This window comes from Condylura cristata, unplaced genomic scaffold, assembly GCF_000260355.1.
Source record: "Condylura cristata isolate star-nosed mole 26May11 unplaced genomic scaffold, ConCri1.0 scaffold00005, whole genome shotgun sequence".
Lineage (NCBI taxonomy): Eukaryota > Metazoa > Chordata > Mammalia > Eulipotyphla > Talpidae > Condylura > Condylura cristata.
The window spans coordinates 39,968,232-39,984,905 of NW_004567106.1; the positions used below are offsets into that span (position 1 = coordinate 39,968,232).

A 16,674-nucleotide genomic window follows, 5' to 3' on the forward strand; every position below is an offset into this window, starting at 1 on the left:
AATACTTTGGTTTTTAAACTTTTTTATCCAGCACATATATTTCAGTGTTGATAGAATAGATGCTACAGATATGAAATACCTGAAATTTCTTAAATTTAGCAGCATCATATACCTGTCCTACCTTTATTCTAATCTTTTATTTCTTATAATTAAACTAGGATGCTATACAGACACAGTCCATTCTATATCAACCCAATAGCATTTATCAAGTAAGTTTTTCAGACACACATAGGGTCAAGGAAGAAGTGAGGCTTATCTGTATGGACATGCTCACCTGTATGTGTAAGGACCTCTTTGCTTAAGCTTAATTTTGCTGCTATTCATCACCACTTCCTGTGGATTTTGCACATCAAAGATCCAAAACTGTCTGTATATTTCTGTGCCTGCTTTAACCCAATTTTCAAAAGCAATTGTACCATCTTCAAGGACAGCTTCCTAGTAAAAAGAAAACAAGTTTGAGTTACCTTTATAGTAATTGATAGTATAGTGGGAGTTCATAACATTTAGCCAGTGATGGTATAACATTCAAGTATTGTGTTCATGAGAACCTTAGCAACTTTGTCAAATACTTTCAATAGATTTTTTTTTAGCAAATTATTATAGCAACCTTTTAGTTAAGTTTTTACAATATAATCAGTGAGTAATACTTCAGAAATGTCTGTTGATTCGACACTTGATCTTAGCCAAAAGGCACAGAAGCAAGAGATATATCTACTGACATTAAGGTCAATTATTGACAAACTTTAGAGTGACTCCTTGGCAAATATTGCAAAAGCAGATTTAGTAAGCAAACTTTATTCAGTATTTCAGTAAGTTCTTATTTGTTGAACAGTAACTTCTTCCTTCAGTGAGATGGGTTGATGAGGTAAAAAAGAACAAAACTCAAGTGGCATTGGAAGCTTTTTACTTTGCTTCACAAGTTGGACAATTTAGGGCATGATTACTTAAGATTTGTTATTTTAAGAATACAAATACTTCTGGATTAAAAAATACAAACTCTTGCTCAAGATCCTGCACAATATGGCTTTCCTAACTTTAAATATATTTGTTGCAACCCAATTTATGCTACTAATTTTTTAAACTGTATTTTTTTTATTGAAGCAATGATATGAACCCTATACATAGCTTAGGGGTATAGATAGATACCGCTTGAGCTATATGTACCATCTCTTACTGTAAGAGTTGTGAGATTGAGTGGAAATTTACCAAACCCCGTTTCATTGTGTATAAAATGAGAGTATTATCATAGATACTATCCCAGCTACCTTCCCAGTGTCGATGCCAAAAGTCCATGATGCTATAGCAACTAGTAGCAAACAATGGTGATTTTGTAGCAGGCAGTATTTCCTAATAACTGCCTTGGGAAAAGTGCCCAGGATGGAAAACTCCCATCTACTTTAGTGTGCTAGAGGAAGAGGAAGAGAAGTATTTCACAGAAAGGGAGCCTAAGCAGACCCACGAGTATAGAACAACCTGACCTTTTGTTTCCTTGGAAGCATTATTCATAGAATGATGGATCAGAAAAGGATTTTCTAGTAGCATTAAGACTCCAAGAAACCAGGTGTTGGCCCAATGGTAACCTCGGCAAACTGGAACATGAGAGTCCTATTCTCTGATTGACCCTTATACTAGTTTTCTTCACACCATGTTACTGCTGTCTTTTTTTCCTGTCACCCTCTGCACTTTGTTGGTAGAAGTAAAATTAAATTTTAGATCTTCAGGATTTTTATTTATTGCTTAATGCAGCAAGTAAGTGAATTCCTTAGGGAAGTAAATGGCAACAAGTAAAATTCATTTCAAAATTCTGTGCTGTTGCAAACCATTGCATTGGGTACACTGGAATTGCTAAATGGACGACAGAATTTTTATTACTTTTTATAGTCACTATTTCCATACTAAGAGGCCCAATAGTAAGACAGGCCCAATAGTAAGACAAAATTACATAAAGAGTGCTATGTTTATTCTCTTAAATGTAAAGATGGTTGAAGGTGTTGACGCTTAACTCTATGCAGAATTAGAATGCTGGTGTGTAAATTTACTCATTCCAAGAGACTGAGGAAAAAACTATGAACATACACATTCTTACACTAGCACTGTAATAATAAGCACTGTATAATAATAATATTATATCCTAATATGACATAAATGATCATGTACTTCATAGACACCTATATTAACACTGAGCTTAATGAATTGTAATAGAATATACTTCAGAGAAGTATATAGGGAGAGGTTTGAACTCTCCCTAACTCTAATGTGTGTGCATTTAGCAGCAAAAGACAGTGTATCATGTCTTTCATTTAAAAAATCATAAATCACTTTGCTTTGTTCATCTTAATACTTTTTTTAAAAATGTAAAATAGAACCACATATAATTGAAATAAATGTGCTGAGTTAGAAACTATCTGACTCCATCAACTTTTTCCAGAGGTAGAAATGGGGGGCTTAAGAGATTCAATTTCAGATGACAGTGAAGCAGACAATGGAGAAATTAGTTGTTTTCACACCAATGTTGTATAGTTCTTATAACTTCATTAGCTGAGAGACAGAGAAAAATAATGAACTATTTAATGGTTGATAAATATAGAAACTTTCAACATATTCTTAATATAATTTTAAAAGGGCTTGATTTTAAATTAAATTTGGGCTACCTATATAGATTTGTCTTTTTTGTCTTTGACGAAATTTAAAGTATGAAGCTGATAAATAATATAAGATCTTCTCACTGGGTTAATCTCTCTAGTGAGACTCACTTTAAGTACATAATCTACCTACCTAGTGACTGTATTCGAACTTAGTGACTTTCTTCTGGCATATCACCAGAAAGTCTGGTTGAAAGTCACTGACCTTGAAACTTCAATTTGTTTACAGCTCTGATTTACTTTCAAACTAAAGTAACATCTGCTATCTATTCAAATTCTCACTTGGTCATTGCTGTTAATCTATTCTTACCCCAATTAAGTATGGTGACATCTTCCCTCAAAGAATAGAGTGAAATGGTTAACAAATTATGAGTTTGATCACCATTTTGGTTATGTGTAACTCATTTAACTCAAGTACGTTAATATCTTTGAACTTCAATTTCTTCATCTGTCAATTGGGAGAATATTACGTTGAATGACATAAAATTAGTATCTTTAAAAGTGAAAATAAATTTAATATGGTTAAAATACTTATCCTTATGTTATTTCAAGGATTAATAAATGTGAGCACTTAGAAAGGTGTTAGCAAATAGCACACATCCAGTAGATGCTAGCTATTACACACAAACCCTGACTGCCCTTTAGAGGTAGAATTCAATCATTTACTCCAAAGACTGCTTTTACTGTTTTATGTTAACTGTTTATAGCAGTCACATGGCTATGACTCGTGACATGTCTGCTCTTTAATCCTTAATATTTTCTCCCCTGTCAAATGAAAACATCCTTAAAATGCAGAAACATCTGAAAACTTTTATCCTACTTATTGTGGTAGTGACTTTGTTCATTAGTAGACAAGATATTACTTCCCTTCATGGTGTTCAATAGTTAATGTTATAAGAAATTTAAAATTATCTTTATAAATGATGGCATATTTTTCATCTTTCTTCAGAATACTTTCATAGTTTCTGCATTCAAGACAGCTCATGACATTGACTTTTTTCTATCTAGAAAAATTGCATAAACCTGTGGCTTCACAGAACTCATAAGGGGAAATACTAGTAACAAACTTTTTTAGCTGTAATTTATAGAAAGCATGCATGATGTCTTTAGAAAAAAAAATCCCTTGGGGGAAAAATATACACACAAACACAGACGATTAAATTTATGTGCGTGTATGTATATATACACAAATTACATTTTTACTTTTTTTCAAATTGAGGTGCAACTGTTCTTTATATGCTTATTTCTCATGCAGAATAATATCTGGGTAGTCATTATACTAATTAAAGGAAAGTATTTCTACTAATGGGTATACCTCTGAATAGCTTTTATCAGAATTTATTTAGAATTGTTAAATTTATTTATATGTTTGTAAGCAACTCAGTCATGTTAAAGCTATTTACTTGCAATATTTCTCTAACATGTAGAAATTCTTCATTTTGAAAACACAAAACAACTAGTTCTCATCAAATACAAACAAGGCACTCAGAGCAAAAAAGACAGAATATATAGAATGGTAATATAAGCTCATATTCTATATGGACACCCAACCCCTGTCCTACTGGAGCCCCTGAAAGGAAAATGCCAAGAAATAGCCTTAAGACTATGTGTACCTTTTCAATTGTCTTCTCAATAAGCATGTCTCCCACTGGCATCAGAATCCCTCCAAACACAGCCAGAACTGCACCAATGACAGCGCCAGCAATAAGTCCACAGTTTCTATCACAGCCCATTTTTCTTGCTCCAGTGCCTACTTCCTTCGAACTCCCAGGTCTGGTTCAGGTGATTTCTAAGAAGTCTGTTTCTATCATTTGGAAAGACCATAAAGCAGCTACTTAAGTATCAGTAGGAAAGATCAAAGTACAGAGAAAAGATGCAATTGAGACAGATCTTGTTATCAATAACAAACTTTTGTTTCACAAAATGGATTTTCTAGGGCTCTTACTTGCTTTTAATTACTTACCAGCGGTAGAAATAATGATTATTGTAACATAGAACATTTTTTAAAATAGTTTTGAATGTTTTTCCTATAGAAAACTAATGTTGAAATCTTTTTCAAGGAGCACACACTTTCAGTGATTCACTCTCCCTTAGCCTAGGGCATTTAGCTGCATCCTCATGTCTGTATGTCTCCACCCAAGCAGTAGCCACACTCTCCATGGAGTTGCAAAAAAACTGATGAAGGTGGTCTCAGCTTGTCTCCATCTAAATGCTAACCAAGTAACAGTTAATGGGTGTTATCTTAATCATACCTTATTCACGAGTAAACAACAGATATGTGTCACAGGAAATAATTTGATAAGACTCAGAAAGAATCAATTCTTCTAATCATTTGTAAGCTACCTGTTAAGACAAAGCACAGGGTAAATTGGAAAATTAGGTCAGAAAATCAGTACTAGGATATTATCTAATATCATTAAAACTATAGTCACTAGTAGAAGAAAATGTTAATGAATATTGAATTTATGCTTAACTTATTTGTCTTATAAAAGATTCAAAAAAGTAGAACAATACTTTAGGGCCCTCCCTGGTGGCACAATAGATAAAAGCACAGCTCTAAGAAGCTAAAGCTACTTCAGCATAAATTTGATCCCCGCCCTGGTGGTGATCCACATGGTGTAGCATACCTCTCCTGGCTCCCCTCAGCAGTGTACTTATTGATCTGCCTGTTCTGCTCCCCACTCTGTCTCTAGTGAATCCTCTCATGGCACCTGCACCTCTGGCCTGTACCCCAGTTCTGTATGCATAAATAAATCTTAAAAAAAAAAACAATACTTTAAAGATATTTTCAATGTCATTGCTAGTAATATTTTGGTTAGATGAATGGTGTAAAGAATGGAAAGAAAATACATAATGAAGATAGTTTTTTTTTATTACAAAGTTTATTTTTACATCATTTGCACATTTTTTTTTCCATCTTGATTGTAATACCCGCGGGTTTCCCATCACCAAATCACCCCTGTGCCACCACCATAGTCCCATGCATTTCCCTCCCTTCCCCCCCCCCACAGAATGTCTCTGGTATATGGTTGTTCATTATTTTTGTTGTTTTCTCGCCTGGTCTATTATACTCCTGCTATGAGTGAAACCATCCGGTATTTTTCTTTCTCTTTCTGGCTTATCTCACTAAGCATGAGAAGATACATAGTTTTAATGATGGGTATTGCTCTCTTGCTGGTCATAAAGATTTTTATTATTGTACATGTACAATATTGCAAAATGTACATTTTATCCTAGACAACCAAGTCATGCCAATTCAATTAAAAGCAACTGATTTGGTTATTAAGTATTTCAACCAGTCAATTTGAGTTTCGGTATCTTTATATAGTATGTGGTTATTTCATAAAGATTAAGAGAACAGAATTTGTACAATTTGTGGATACTGATGTAATGTATTCTTATTTTGTCCCTTCTAATAGTTGAAAACTTGTTTGAGAGTTATTGGTGTGGATTGCCATTGACATATAGTCAGAATGTGCTTTGTAGCTTATAAACAAATATTCCCTACTTTACAAAGGCCAAGGCAAACAAACACCAACAAAAGGGAGGTCACAGATTCTGGTAGTTAAGATGCTTTATTAGTCATGAGTGTTACATACTGTTTTCTTTTCCCAACATAAAAGCAGCATGTGATTTATTTTTCCTGTGCATTTTATTCAACTCCAGCAAGTGAGGTTGAATTTGATTAATTGTTTGGGGGTGGAGTAAGAAAAGTATCCTTCCTTGCCCTATGAAGTCATGTAACATGCTACTTCCTATGACTTTGGCTACCATTGTCTGGGCAATGAAACACATCACTGAAGCTGCTATTAAAATTTTTCTTTTGTAACATGTAATTGCATTACTGCTTTAGTTAAAATATCATAGAAACTGCAAAGTAGTATCATCCTGAGGTTCTGTTTACTGTGAACAAATAAACATTCAGGTAGCTTATAAAGCAAAATTAAAATGAATGCCCTTTTCATAGATCAGCCCAGCTCTCATTTTGCAAGTTATATCTAAGGTAGCAATCAAAACCAGGAATCCAATCTGTTGTACTGAGAGTAGGCTAAAGATTAAACTCACAGCTCTCTTGCTAGGTGACCATGATTAATTCAATTTATGTCATTATACTTCAGTTTTCTCATATGTAAAATAAGATGCAAAGAGGAGATCCAGTTTTTAATTTAAATAGCTGAACAGTTTCTTCACTCATATTCTTACATGGGAGACCATCAGGAAGAATAACTACAATTATAGCTATATTGAGAACCTGAACCCTAATTTGGTATTTCCTCTCCCATTTACCACTGTCCTTTTCCATCTTAAGGAAGCCCTAGGAGAACCTCTATAGAAAACTATGGCTTTGAAACACCATTTTAAAAAATGGTACATGAAACCCTCAGCATTAAATTCTAGCTTTCATCATGAATCTATTTTTAAAATCCAGTATTTTTTTGGATCAGACAAACCTTTATCACTTATAACTTGCAAATCATTTCATATCCTGTCAAAAGTATCTATTTCAACAACAATAAAATTATGTCATTTATGTATCTCCTTCCAGTTTCTATGGCATGTATTAGTCACAAATCTCTCTACTCTTCAGAAATCACTCTCCTTTCTTTGAGCAGTCCCCACATACTCCAGGGAAAGAATTCCTGTTAAGACGTCCAAGAAAGCTCAGTGGAAAACTCAGGGACATTATGTATTCTCCAGGGTCTCTTTAAAACTGAAAACTCACTATTACAACTTCTATAGACTCTAACTCCATATATGTCATATAATGGGTAGACTTAGGCTTTGAACTTGAAGGTGAAGAAGGCAGAGAGAACATATACATATTCAGCTGCTATTAAGTTCATCAGACAACAGAAGTGGTGAGCAAAACACTGCATTGGATGATTTACAACTACTTAATAGTAACTACTTCATCCATGCATTGATATGTAAGAGAAAACATACACATGTGAGTAAGAGACAGATATTGAGTTCATATACTTTTTAAAAATTTCTACTGATGGATTAACATTTTTTTAACCTTAATATAAGTTTGTTTTTTCTCCAAGAATGGGCAAGATAATTGACATTCTTGGGTTCATGTATTATCTTTCAGTGCTTTGATACCATGACTACTTAAGAATTGCTATTATAATTAAACTTTAAATTAACCTACATTTTACAAAATGGCATTACTTTTATCCATCTGAGGCATAGGTTGGTAAAACACATATAAAGTAAGCACTATATCCATAAGATAAAGATCGAGTTGCATTATTATACATTTTCTCTTACGCTTAGCTCTTTAGGGCATGTAAAAGTTGTATCTAGTACCTCTGATCTTAGCATTGCTCCTTAAATATTGAAATAGACAATCTGAAATTGGTAGTTGCCTAAAATTAAGTTTTAGTCCTTGTTCTGTCTATCAGAAACAAATATGTCATTGACTGCACTCTAAGAAATCTATCCAATAAGAAAATAAGACCATCACAGCAAATTCCCAGATAATTTGGAGAGCAAGAAAATGTCACAGCTGCTACAAAGAAAACTAATCATTGAGTCTTATGAAAAGAGTAATAGAAAACATGTTTTACAGTGTCACTAATTTGGCTTTCCTGATCTTTAATTATGTTGAAGTAATGTTTTACAATGCTATGATTTAGGGGTATGAGTTCACATGTTTTCATATGTACATGAGACCATTTCTACCACCACAGCACCAGTAATACTTCAAGTCTTGAGGGAGAACCTCTGTTTATAGATTATAAATCCTACTACCTTGGTCATATTCAATAGTTTATCTTATCCCATGGGACTATATATTTTTTTCATTAACACATGGTAAGTTTATTAGGGAAAAGAGAAAAGAGAAAGAGACACCAGCATAGCACAGGTTGGCCAAGAACTAATTGTATCCTTCTTGGGGATACAATTAAAGAAAAAAAAATGCATTGTTTTCTACTGTCATATGGATGGCATTCTAGAATGCTACATATCGGGTAAAAATTGAAGGACTTGGCATTTTGCAAAGGCTACCATTGACTGCACTCTAAGAAATCTATCCAATAAGAAAATAAGACCATCACAGCAAATTCCCAGATAATTTATTATTCCCATATGAGAATAAAGCTGGGTTCCCTGGGAAACTACATCCAGAAAAATGGTGACCCAGAGGGGAAATTTCTTGAGATCTGAACTATAAAACTTGAAAAAGTTTCAGATTACAAGAGTACTTGTGCCATAAATGAACACTAGGACCCAGCTTACATTTTCCTACCCACAAGTTATTATCTAAAATTTCCTACTCTGTCCGCAAATCTTTTCACTTTTGCCTTAGAATAAAGAAACTAACCTTACATCCCTTCTTCAAACACTCATTCTGCATGTCTTCCTCATCTAATATCTTCCCCAAAACCCAGTATTTTAATTTAGGGGGATTATTAATTCAAAAATTAATGAATGAGTGATAAGTAATGAATTTGAAGAATAAATTTCTTTCTTAACCTTTACTTTTAAATCCCATCTATGTGTGTTCGCAAAGCCAATATTTACTGAATCTGAGTAAATGCAGACTTAAATCCAAAATAGTTGAACTATGTCAGTACACACCATATAAAGAGGGTGAAAAGAATAGCTACTTGTAAAAAGGGGGAGGAATTATAATCTTTTCTCTTACAAATACCACTCACTTGTTCTGAGTATTCACCACAGAACACAATGATTCTGCAGAATAATTTTGAGATTTCTAATGCCCTTTCTTATTGAGTCACCACAATATTTGATAAACATAAATTAGAGGCATCAATGATATAAAACAATATACTAGGCTAAATTATACTTGTTATATATTACAATTTAAAATGAGAAGTCTAAAATGAGTATGCTATACTTCACATATTAAGACTACTTCTAAAATCAGGCTATCTTTAGAGACTTAGGAGAGAATTATTTTTTATGTGACCCTCTTAAAGTCATTTAAGTAAAATCTCTAAACCTGTTCTTTCAATCCAAAATAGAAATGCCATTATTTTCCTCTTCAAATTGTATGCTTGATATATATGATATATGATATCTTATATCATCTAACAGTTGCAATGATTAAAATTCTGTGCTTTGAACCCTTTCAGTATAGGTTCAATTCTGGGCCTTATAATAGTTCCTCCATGGTTCAATTTTCTTTAAAATAGGTACATTATTGATCAATAAGACTGTGTCAAAGTGAAATGAAATTATGTATAAAGATTCACCTAGCAAACGTTACTGTTATTGTAAATTATTATATCAATCACTATTACTAAACAAATAAAGGTATGATAGTTTAGATAAATAGGGGATCATTTATCCTTTTTATATATAGGAAATTAGAATAGCATGCCAAGGGAAAGTTATTAAAACACTGTTACTTGAGACATTCATCTATAACTTAATCTATAATTCAAGATGCATTATAGCACACCTTGTTAAGTCAAAATAATTCCTAAGATTCAAATGTGTTTGAATACATGGCCAAAATGTTCTTGAAAAAGGAAAGTCACCTGTAGTTTTTGAGATAAATTCCAAAATTTTTGACACAGTGTTCAAGTACAATTCTATTGTACTGATGATTTCCCTCCCAGGTAAACCTGTTTTCTGATGATTGTGGTTTATTGTTCAGGATAATTATGACAGGAAGACACGATAAGTTTTGCAATGGTTAAAATTCTGGATAATAATGATAGCTGAAAATAATTCTCCATATGGTCTTAAAATTACATGGGCAGTGTACACACTATCAGTATTCAAAGCAATGTTTCCTTTATCTTAAAACACATTGCTAACTTAATACCACATAAGAGAAAAGGGAAATAAAGCTAGTATTAAGAACATTTCAATGTTAGTTGATAATTCCAGAAAATGAGATTAGTCTAGAAAATTTATGCCATTTACAGTTATGTAAGAATTTACTTACTATATATATGTGTGTGTGTATATATATATATATATACAAATTGAAATTGTATATATATATATACAAATTGAAATTTTTCCAATTATAACTTGGTATAATTAAGGAAAATAACTTGATACTTATAATGAGCTTCAAAGTACCCCAAAATTAGGTTATATAAATATAACCTAATTTTAGGTTATATTTATCCTTTTATCAAAGTTCAATATAAATTATACTAATTAAATTTAGGATTATTTGTAATGACTATAATTGACAATTTCCAGTAACAGTTATAAAGTAATAATTAACAACTGCATGTTGACATGAGTAGCAAGTCATATACAACTCATTGATTTTTTTCATCTATCTTCATAACTTAAATTAAAAATCATGTATAAATAGCTTAAGCATACAGGGAGAGTCAATCTAAATTGAACTGTAAAATTTTTAACAATATTTACATATATAAAAAGGTTATAAACATTAAAAATAAAATATTGGCATTTTAAGATTTTAAAATAAAATGTAGGAAGGTTGATAACTTGGAAAATAATACAAACCAAATTTTTAAATAAAACAAGTGATTTCAAGAAAAGAATTTGTATTTTTGTTATGTTAGCTGTTAAATGTTTCTCTCATTTGCTTGAAAATCTCTTATCCTTTTATTTAAAATAATCAAAATCATGACTTACCTTTAAAAAGGCTAAGGATTTTTCAGTCAAATGCCCCAACATTTCAACAGAGAATTCATAGTAGGAACAAATGGTATTCTGCACAAAACCCCTACACTGCAACCCTTATTACATAAAGTGTGTGTTTAAATATGCTTTAAAAAAAAAAAAAAAGCCTACGTCAGATCCCAGTGAGTGGCTTGTTGCCAAAGGAATTTACCAAAAAAAAAAAAAAAAAAAAAAAAAGGAAAAGAAACCCACACATATCACACTGCTGGTATGGCTCATAGTGGTCTATTTTTATGTCTAGTGAGGACCCATCACCTATATCTGAGAGAGTCAGCAGTACTTTGTGTTGGCCATTTTCCCATCCAAGTAAGTCAGAGGCCAGCAAGACAAAAGGAACTGACTTGCTGAGCTGCTTCTAATATATTCTGGTTTACTACACAATCATTATTGAAGATGATTAGTCTGGGGGGTGTAAAGTATAAATTGGGAATTATCAGTTCTTGTGTCACAGAGGTTAAATAAAATGTACTTTTTAATACAGCAATAATATAAAGTTCTTTAAGAACTAATACATTAAAACAATTGAGACTGTCAATCAATAGGAATGGCAAATACTTATAAAAGGAAATAGCCTATTGTTCTAACTGGAAGTTCTTAACTGTTTATCATTTTGTTAGTTTCACAAAAGTTTCATGAATAGAGGGTCAAAAGATGAATTTAATATTAAAAATGTGTATTTGTAAGTTACTTTAAAGTCATTTTTAAATCTAATCAAAATAAGACCCTACTCTGGAGGAAATATTAAGACTCGATTCTTTAAGAAATTCCCCAAATCATACAGACAAGAATGAAACCTTAGGAGGGTTAAACTGATTATCAAGCTAGCCAGCTGGATACATGTTTCCAAGTTAACCTTGAAATAAAGCAACCTAACTATAGCAGGAAGGGATATATTTAGTTTATTAGATCATACTTAAACCAGTCCTTATCACTACACTGTCCCCTCTGGGCATGTATGAATCCTTTAATTTGTTAGCAGTACAATACAACTGGAATGGAACTTAAAGCACTTCTTTTGCCTCAAGATCATTATTTCTTTTTCCAGGGTATTTTACTGACATATTTAAATAAGTTATAAAAGCTTAGGTATATTTGAAGGTTTTTTGTTGTTTTTTTTTCCCCTCCAAATCTTATGAACTACTTAGTTAGGATAAAATAGAAATGCCCTTGGCAATAATTCAATGATTTATGCTTTTCATGCTAAAAATTAAACTTGTAGAGCTTGTAGAGTTTAGGTAAATCATAGAATGATTTCCTTTTAACTGTGAAATTTTATTGTTGTAGTATCATTAGGAAGATATGTAAAGGCTAAGTTCTAAATATTTTAAGGATATCTATTTTATTTGTTTTGCTATAATTTCTTCACAACACACAATCACATGCACCAATATGACATTTCATGAATAGCTCAACAACAAGGATTTCAGGAGGAACCTATTTCTAAAGAACATACTTTAAATATGTTAAGAGTTAATTATAGTGAAAATAGAAACACTATTAGAGACATACATTATAGGAAAACATACATGCAAATTTGATAACTTAGTCAACGCTGAACTTACTTGACCACTATTTAATCAGTAGTAGCCTAATGACATCCAAATCCTCAGACTGTCTCTGGAGAGGAAAATGTCACACACTCCCATGAGCAGTCCAAAGAATCAAATTTACACTCCCAGAGGCAGCTGTTAAATGTTCAGACACACAGACAAGAGTTCCTTAGCACACTAAGATCGGAAAGCACACAGCTGAATAAATTCTGCCACCAAGTAAATTTTGATTTTGAGCCAAATAGAACCTTCAAAAAAAGACAGAAATGCTGCATCCATTTCAGAGTAAAGAATGATGAGATTTCATTTTTCAAAAGATATGCACTACAGTGTTTAAGGGATGTGTGCATAAAGGTATATCTTGCTTTTGGTAAATCTTCTATTGTACTAATAGAATGAGGATAAAATTTCCAGTATACTAAAGTCATCTTAGGCACAATTCTATGGAACTTTATGTGTATGGTTTTATGTGTGTTTGCAACAGAAAGAAAGAAAATCAGATATCACTAGGCAATACTTATATATTCTGGAATTATGAGCTAAATAGCTTTTATTTTTATAATCAAAAATAGATAAAAAGGTGATAGTAAGTAATAAATAAGGTAATTTTCATACAACAACTGACAGACAAGTTGATTATCAGCAACTTAAATGTGCTAACGTGCTTCCCTTCCCTTAGGCCATGTTGCCCTCTCACTTAATTTTCCACTGGTCACACACAGTGCTGTCAGACATTTGACTCTTATCTTTGTCCTGCTGGTTCCACAAGGACCAGCATTTAGTTCACCCTGAATCTCCAAGCACAGCCCAAACTCATAGCGGCTAATCAGTTGAATGAATAGACACACACAATGGATATTATAATGAATATTGAAAATATTGAGAATGACCAAGAATCAGGGCCTGTTATACTGCTTACTCACAATTTAAATATGCAATTGTTTGACTGGGTTGAAGAACATATGTTATGAAAAAGATGGCTATGAATGTGACTTGGAATTCATCACTTGTTCCTAACTTTAAATCCCTTAGTCACAGTGGAAATAATTCCCTCACAGAACTATTAGGAAGACGATAGCACACTATAAAAGACTTTGTAGAAAGCCTTAAATATAGTATATTTGCTAGATGGTCAGTGACTATTAAATATTTACTTGGGAGAATTTATGAAAATGAATAAAAGAAATACTGAAAATTATAGGAAGGTATGAAGTGAAAAATCTCCTTTAATCCCAATTCAATTATTCAGCAGCAATCAATGTGAGGTCTGTGTACCTTCCCAGGAATTGTACGAATTTTAAACTTATGTGTGTATGTGCCGGGGATCATGCAGTACTGAGTCTCATGCCTGCCGCACCCTTCTCACAGGTGCCTTGGAGACAGCCTCAGACCATGCTCGCAGAGTGTTAATTTTTTCCACTATTGAAAAACATTCCATAGTAAATTACACATTTTTAAATAACCAGTCTCCTACAGTAGACTATTATTGTTTTATTATTTTCTGGTATAAAAACAAATGCTAAAAATGCAAGTACCTATAGTTTTATTTACCTGTGTTAGGACACCAGTCAACAGCACAGAATAGAATTTCTGGGTGGAAATTTGTACTTTTGGGGGGGAGGGTGTCCTGTTTCTTAACAGCACTCACATGGGGTTTATGTTGAACTATTGAACTTAACAGTGCTTTGTAGCATTAGCCATGTAATTGAGTGAAGTTCAACCTCTTTTCCTTTTAGTCATTTATACTTCCAAACATTTGTAGTAATATTCTTGTTCATCCTTTACCTATGGATTTGCCTTTTACTGAGTGAACAGTCAACTTTCTGACATTTACAACTTTTTTTTCACAGTGCTGTTTTAACCAGTGCAGTTGTGCTACCAGAGAGGGCCCAATTTTTTCAAAGTTGACATTTATAGATATTTTCAATTGTTATGCCATCAATTTTCATAGTCATTTCCTTTAAAGCACTATATCATACTTTGAAAATCTTTGTATACTTCAAAACTATAAATTATCTTTTTTTACTTTTTTTTTTTAGTCTTTATAACTGGTTTGAGATAAGCTGATTCATGGAATTTAACACGTGAAATTAAAGAGGAAGATTCAAGTCAATTGAGTGACTTACATATTGCGACATATTTGAGAAACAGATGACAGATGCATTATGAGGGAAAAAAATAAAGTTGCAATGGGAAAAATATATTCTTTAAGAGGAAATGATCACATGGCCCAAGTTGTGAGCACAGTGAATACTGACAAAGTATGTCTTTCCCAGTTTGAAAATCCTATCTCATTGTATTCTGACCTCCTTTCTGTCAACACAGGACAACTACAGAGTCCACCTATATATACACTTATAGTGTGAATCAGGATGTAATTTTTTATGTAGCAGTTGATTTTTAACTAATTCAATTTAAAAAAAAAAAGATTTATTTGTGCATACAGAACTGGGGTACAGGCCAGAGACTCAGGGGCGGTGAGAGGCTTCACCAGAGACAGAGTGCGGAGCAGAACAGGCAGATGGATGAACTACACTGCTGAGGGGAGCAGTGGGCGGGACAGGAGAGGTCTGCCACGCCATGTGGTCACCTCCGGGGCAGGCAGGAATCGAACTCATGCGGAAGGGGCTTTAGATTCTCAGGGCTGTGCTTTAACCCGCTGCGCCACCAGGGAGGGCCTAATTCAATTTTTAAGCTTAGCAAATGAAAAGAATTTGATCATAAGACACATTGCAGTACTAAGTGTATGTGTAAGCAATGACATAAATTATTATGATCACACAAAAGAGTCAACAGTTATTGAGGACTTACTCTCTGGCTGGTGTTCAACTAGCTATTTCACAAGATATCACCCTGTTGCCATATATTTACATCTTATAGGCTCTTTAAGAAAATAGAGATGACAGAGTTAACATATGCCAAAACAAGGGTGTAAGCCTCAACTGAATGATTGAAGGGCCTGTGTTCTTTCAGTAAGAAATAACTCTTTTGAATGAATTGATATTTCATTGACAGGAAGATGATAGCTAAACACAGCAAATGAGGAATGAACAATGCAATTAAATTTTAAAACTTATAAGCTACCTTAAAACATTAATTACCAGAGTCTAATCACAGGCAATTTTTTGTTGTTGCTGTTTTTATCCTTCAGGGACTGACTAACCATGAGAATTAATACACAACTACACATACATCCTTGCTCATTTATAAGAATAAATATATTTATCAGTAAAAATATGTATGTATGTGTGTATCATTACAAAAGAATATTAAACACAGAGAACAAACAATATGATAGAATGAAATCAAAACTGGAGAGACTAAGGGAGCTAAGGGAGGTTTTTGATTTCACCTTTGAAAGAAAATTGCAAGAACACTGTTAAAGATAATATGGCGGTAATGAAAGCGATTAAAGTTGATCTTAAAACATATGGTCTAGTGATTCAAAACACTGATTGAAAAAAAAAACATACTGCATTTGGAATATAAAGTAACTAAATTATTAGTTAAAGGCAAGCTGTAAACTAACTTTGATGACTGTCTACAGCAGTGAAACCCCAAAGCAGGAGTGGAAAGGGGTAGGAAGAGAGAGGGAAGAAAGTACAATGGTCTATGGAGGTAGACTATGGATGAGTGAGTGGTGAGTGTTTTATGGTGGTAATACCTGATGGGTTTACTCCAATATTACCTCAAATAAATGTTTTTAAAAGTAACTGAATCAGGCCCTCCCTGGTGGCGCAGCGGGTTAAAGCACAGCACTGAGAATCTAAAGTTGCTTCAGCATGAGTTCGATTCCCGCCTGCCCTGGAGGTGACCACATGGTGTGGCAGACC

At 33.1% G+C, this 16,674-nt stretch overlaps 1 protein-coding gene across 2 annotated transcripts in view; it reads right to left on the minus strand.

Annotated features, from left to right (window-relative positions):
- CD36 (CD36 molecule (thrombospondin receptor)) overlaps nucleotides 1-16,674 on the minus strand; it is a 128,969-nt gene that overhangs the window by 18,590 nt on the left and 93,705 nt on the right. The window contains exons 1-4 of one of the 2 annotated variants that reach the window (XM_004676893.2): nucleotides 11,244-11,324; nucleotides 4,895-4,985; nucleotides 4,256-4,446; nucleotides 275-435 (exon numbers count right to left, since the gene is read on the minus strand). In XM_004676893.2, coding sequence (XP_004676950.1) covers nucleotides 275-435; nucleotides 4,256-4,375 — 281 coding nt within the window. In that variant the 5' untranslated portion in view covers nucleotides 4,376-4,446; nucleotides 4,895-4,985; nucleotides 11,244-11,324. Of the gene's footprint in view, nucleotides 1-274; nucleotides 436-4,255; nucleotides 4,447-4,894; nucleotides 4,986-11,243; nucleotides 11,325-16,674 lie in introns of those variants that run through there. The other variant, XM_012721063.1, reaches the window with a different exon arrangement.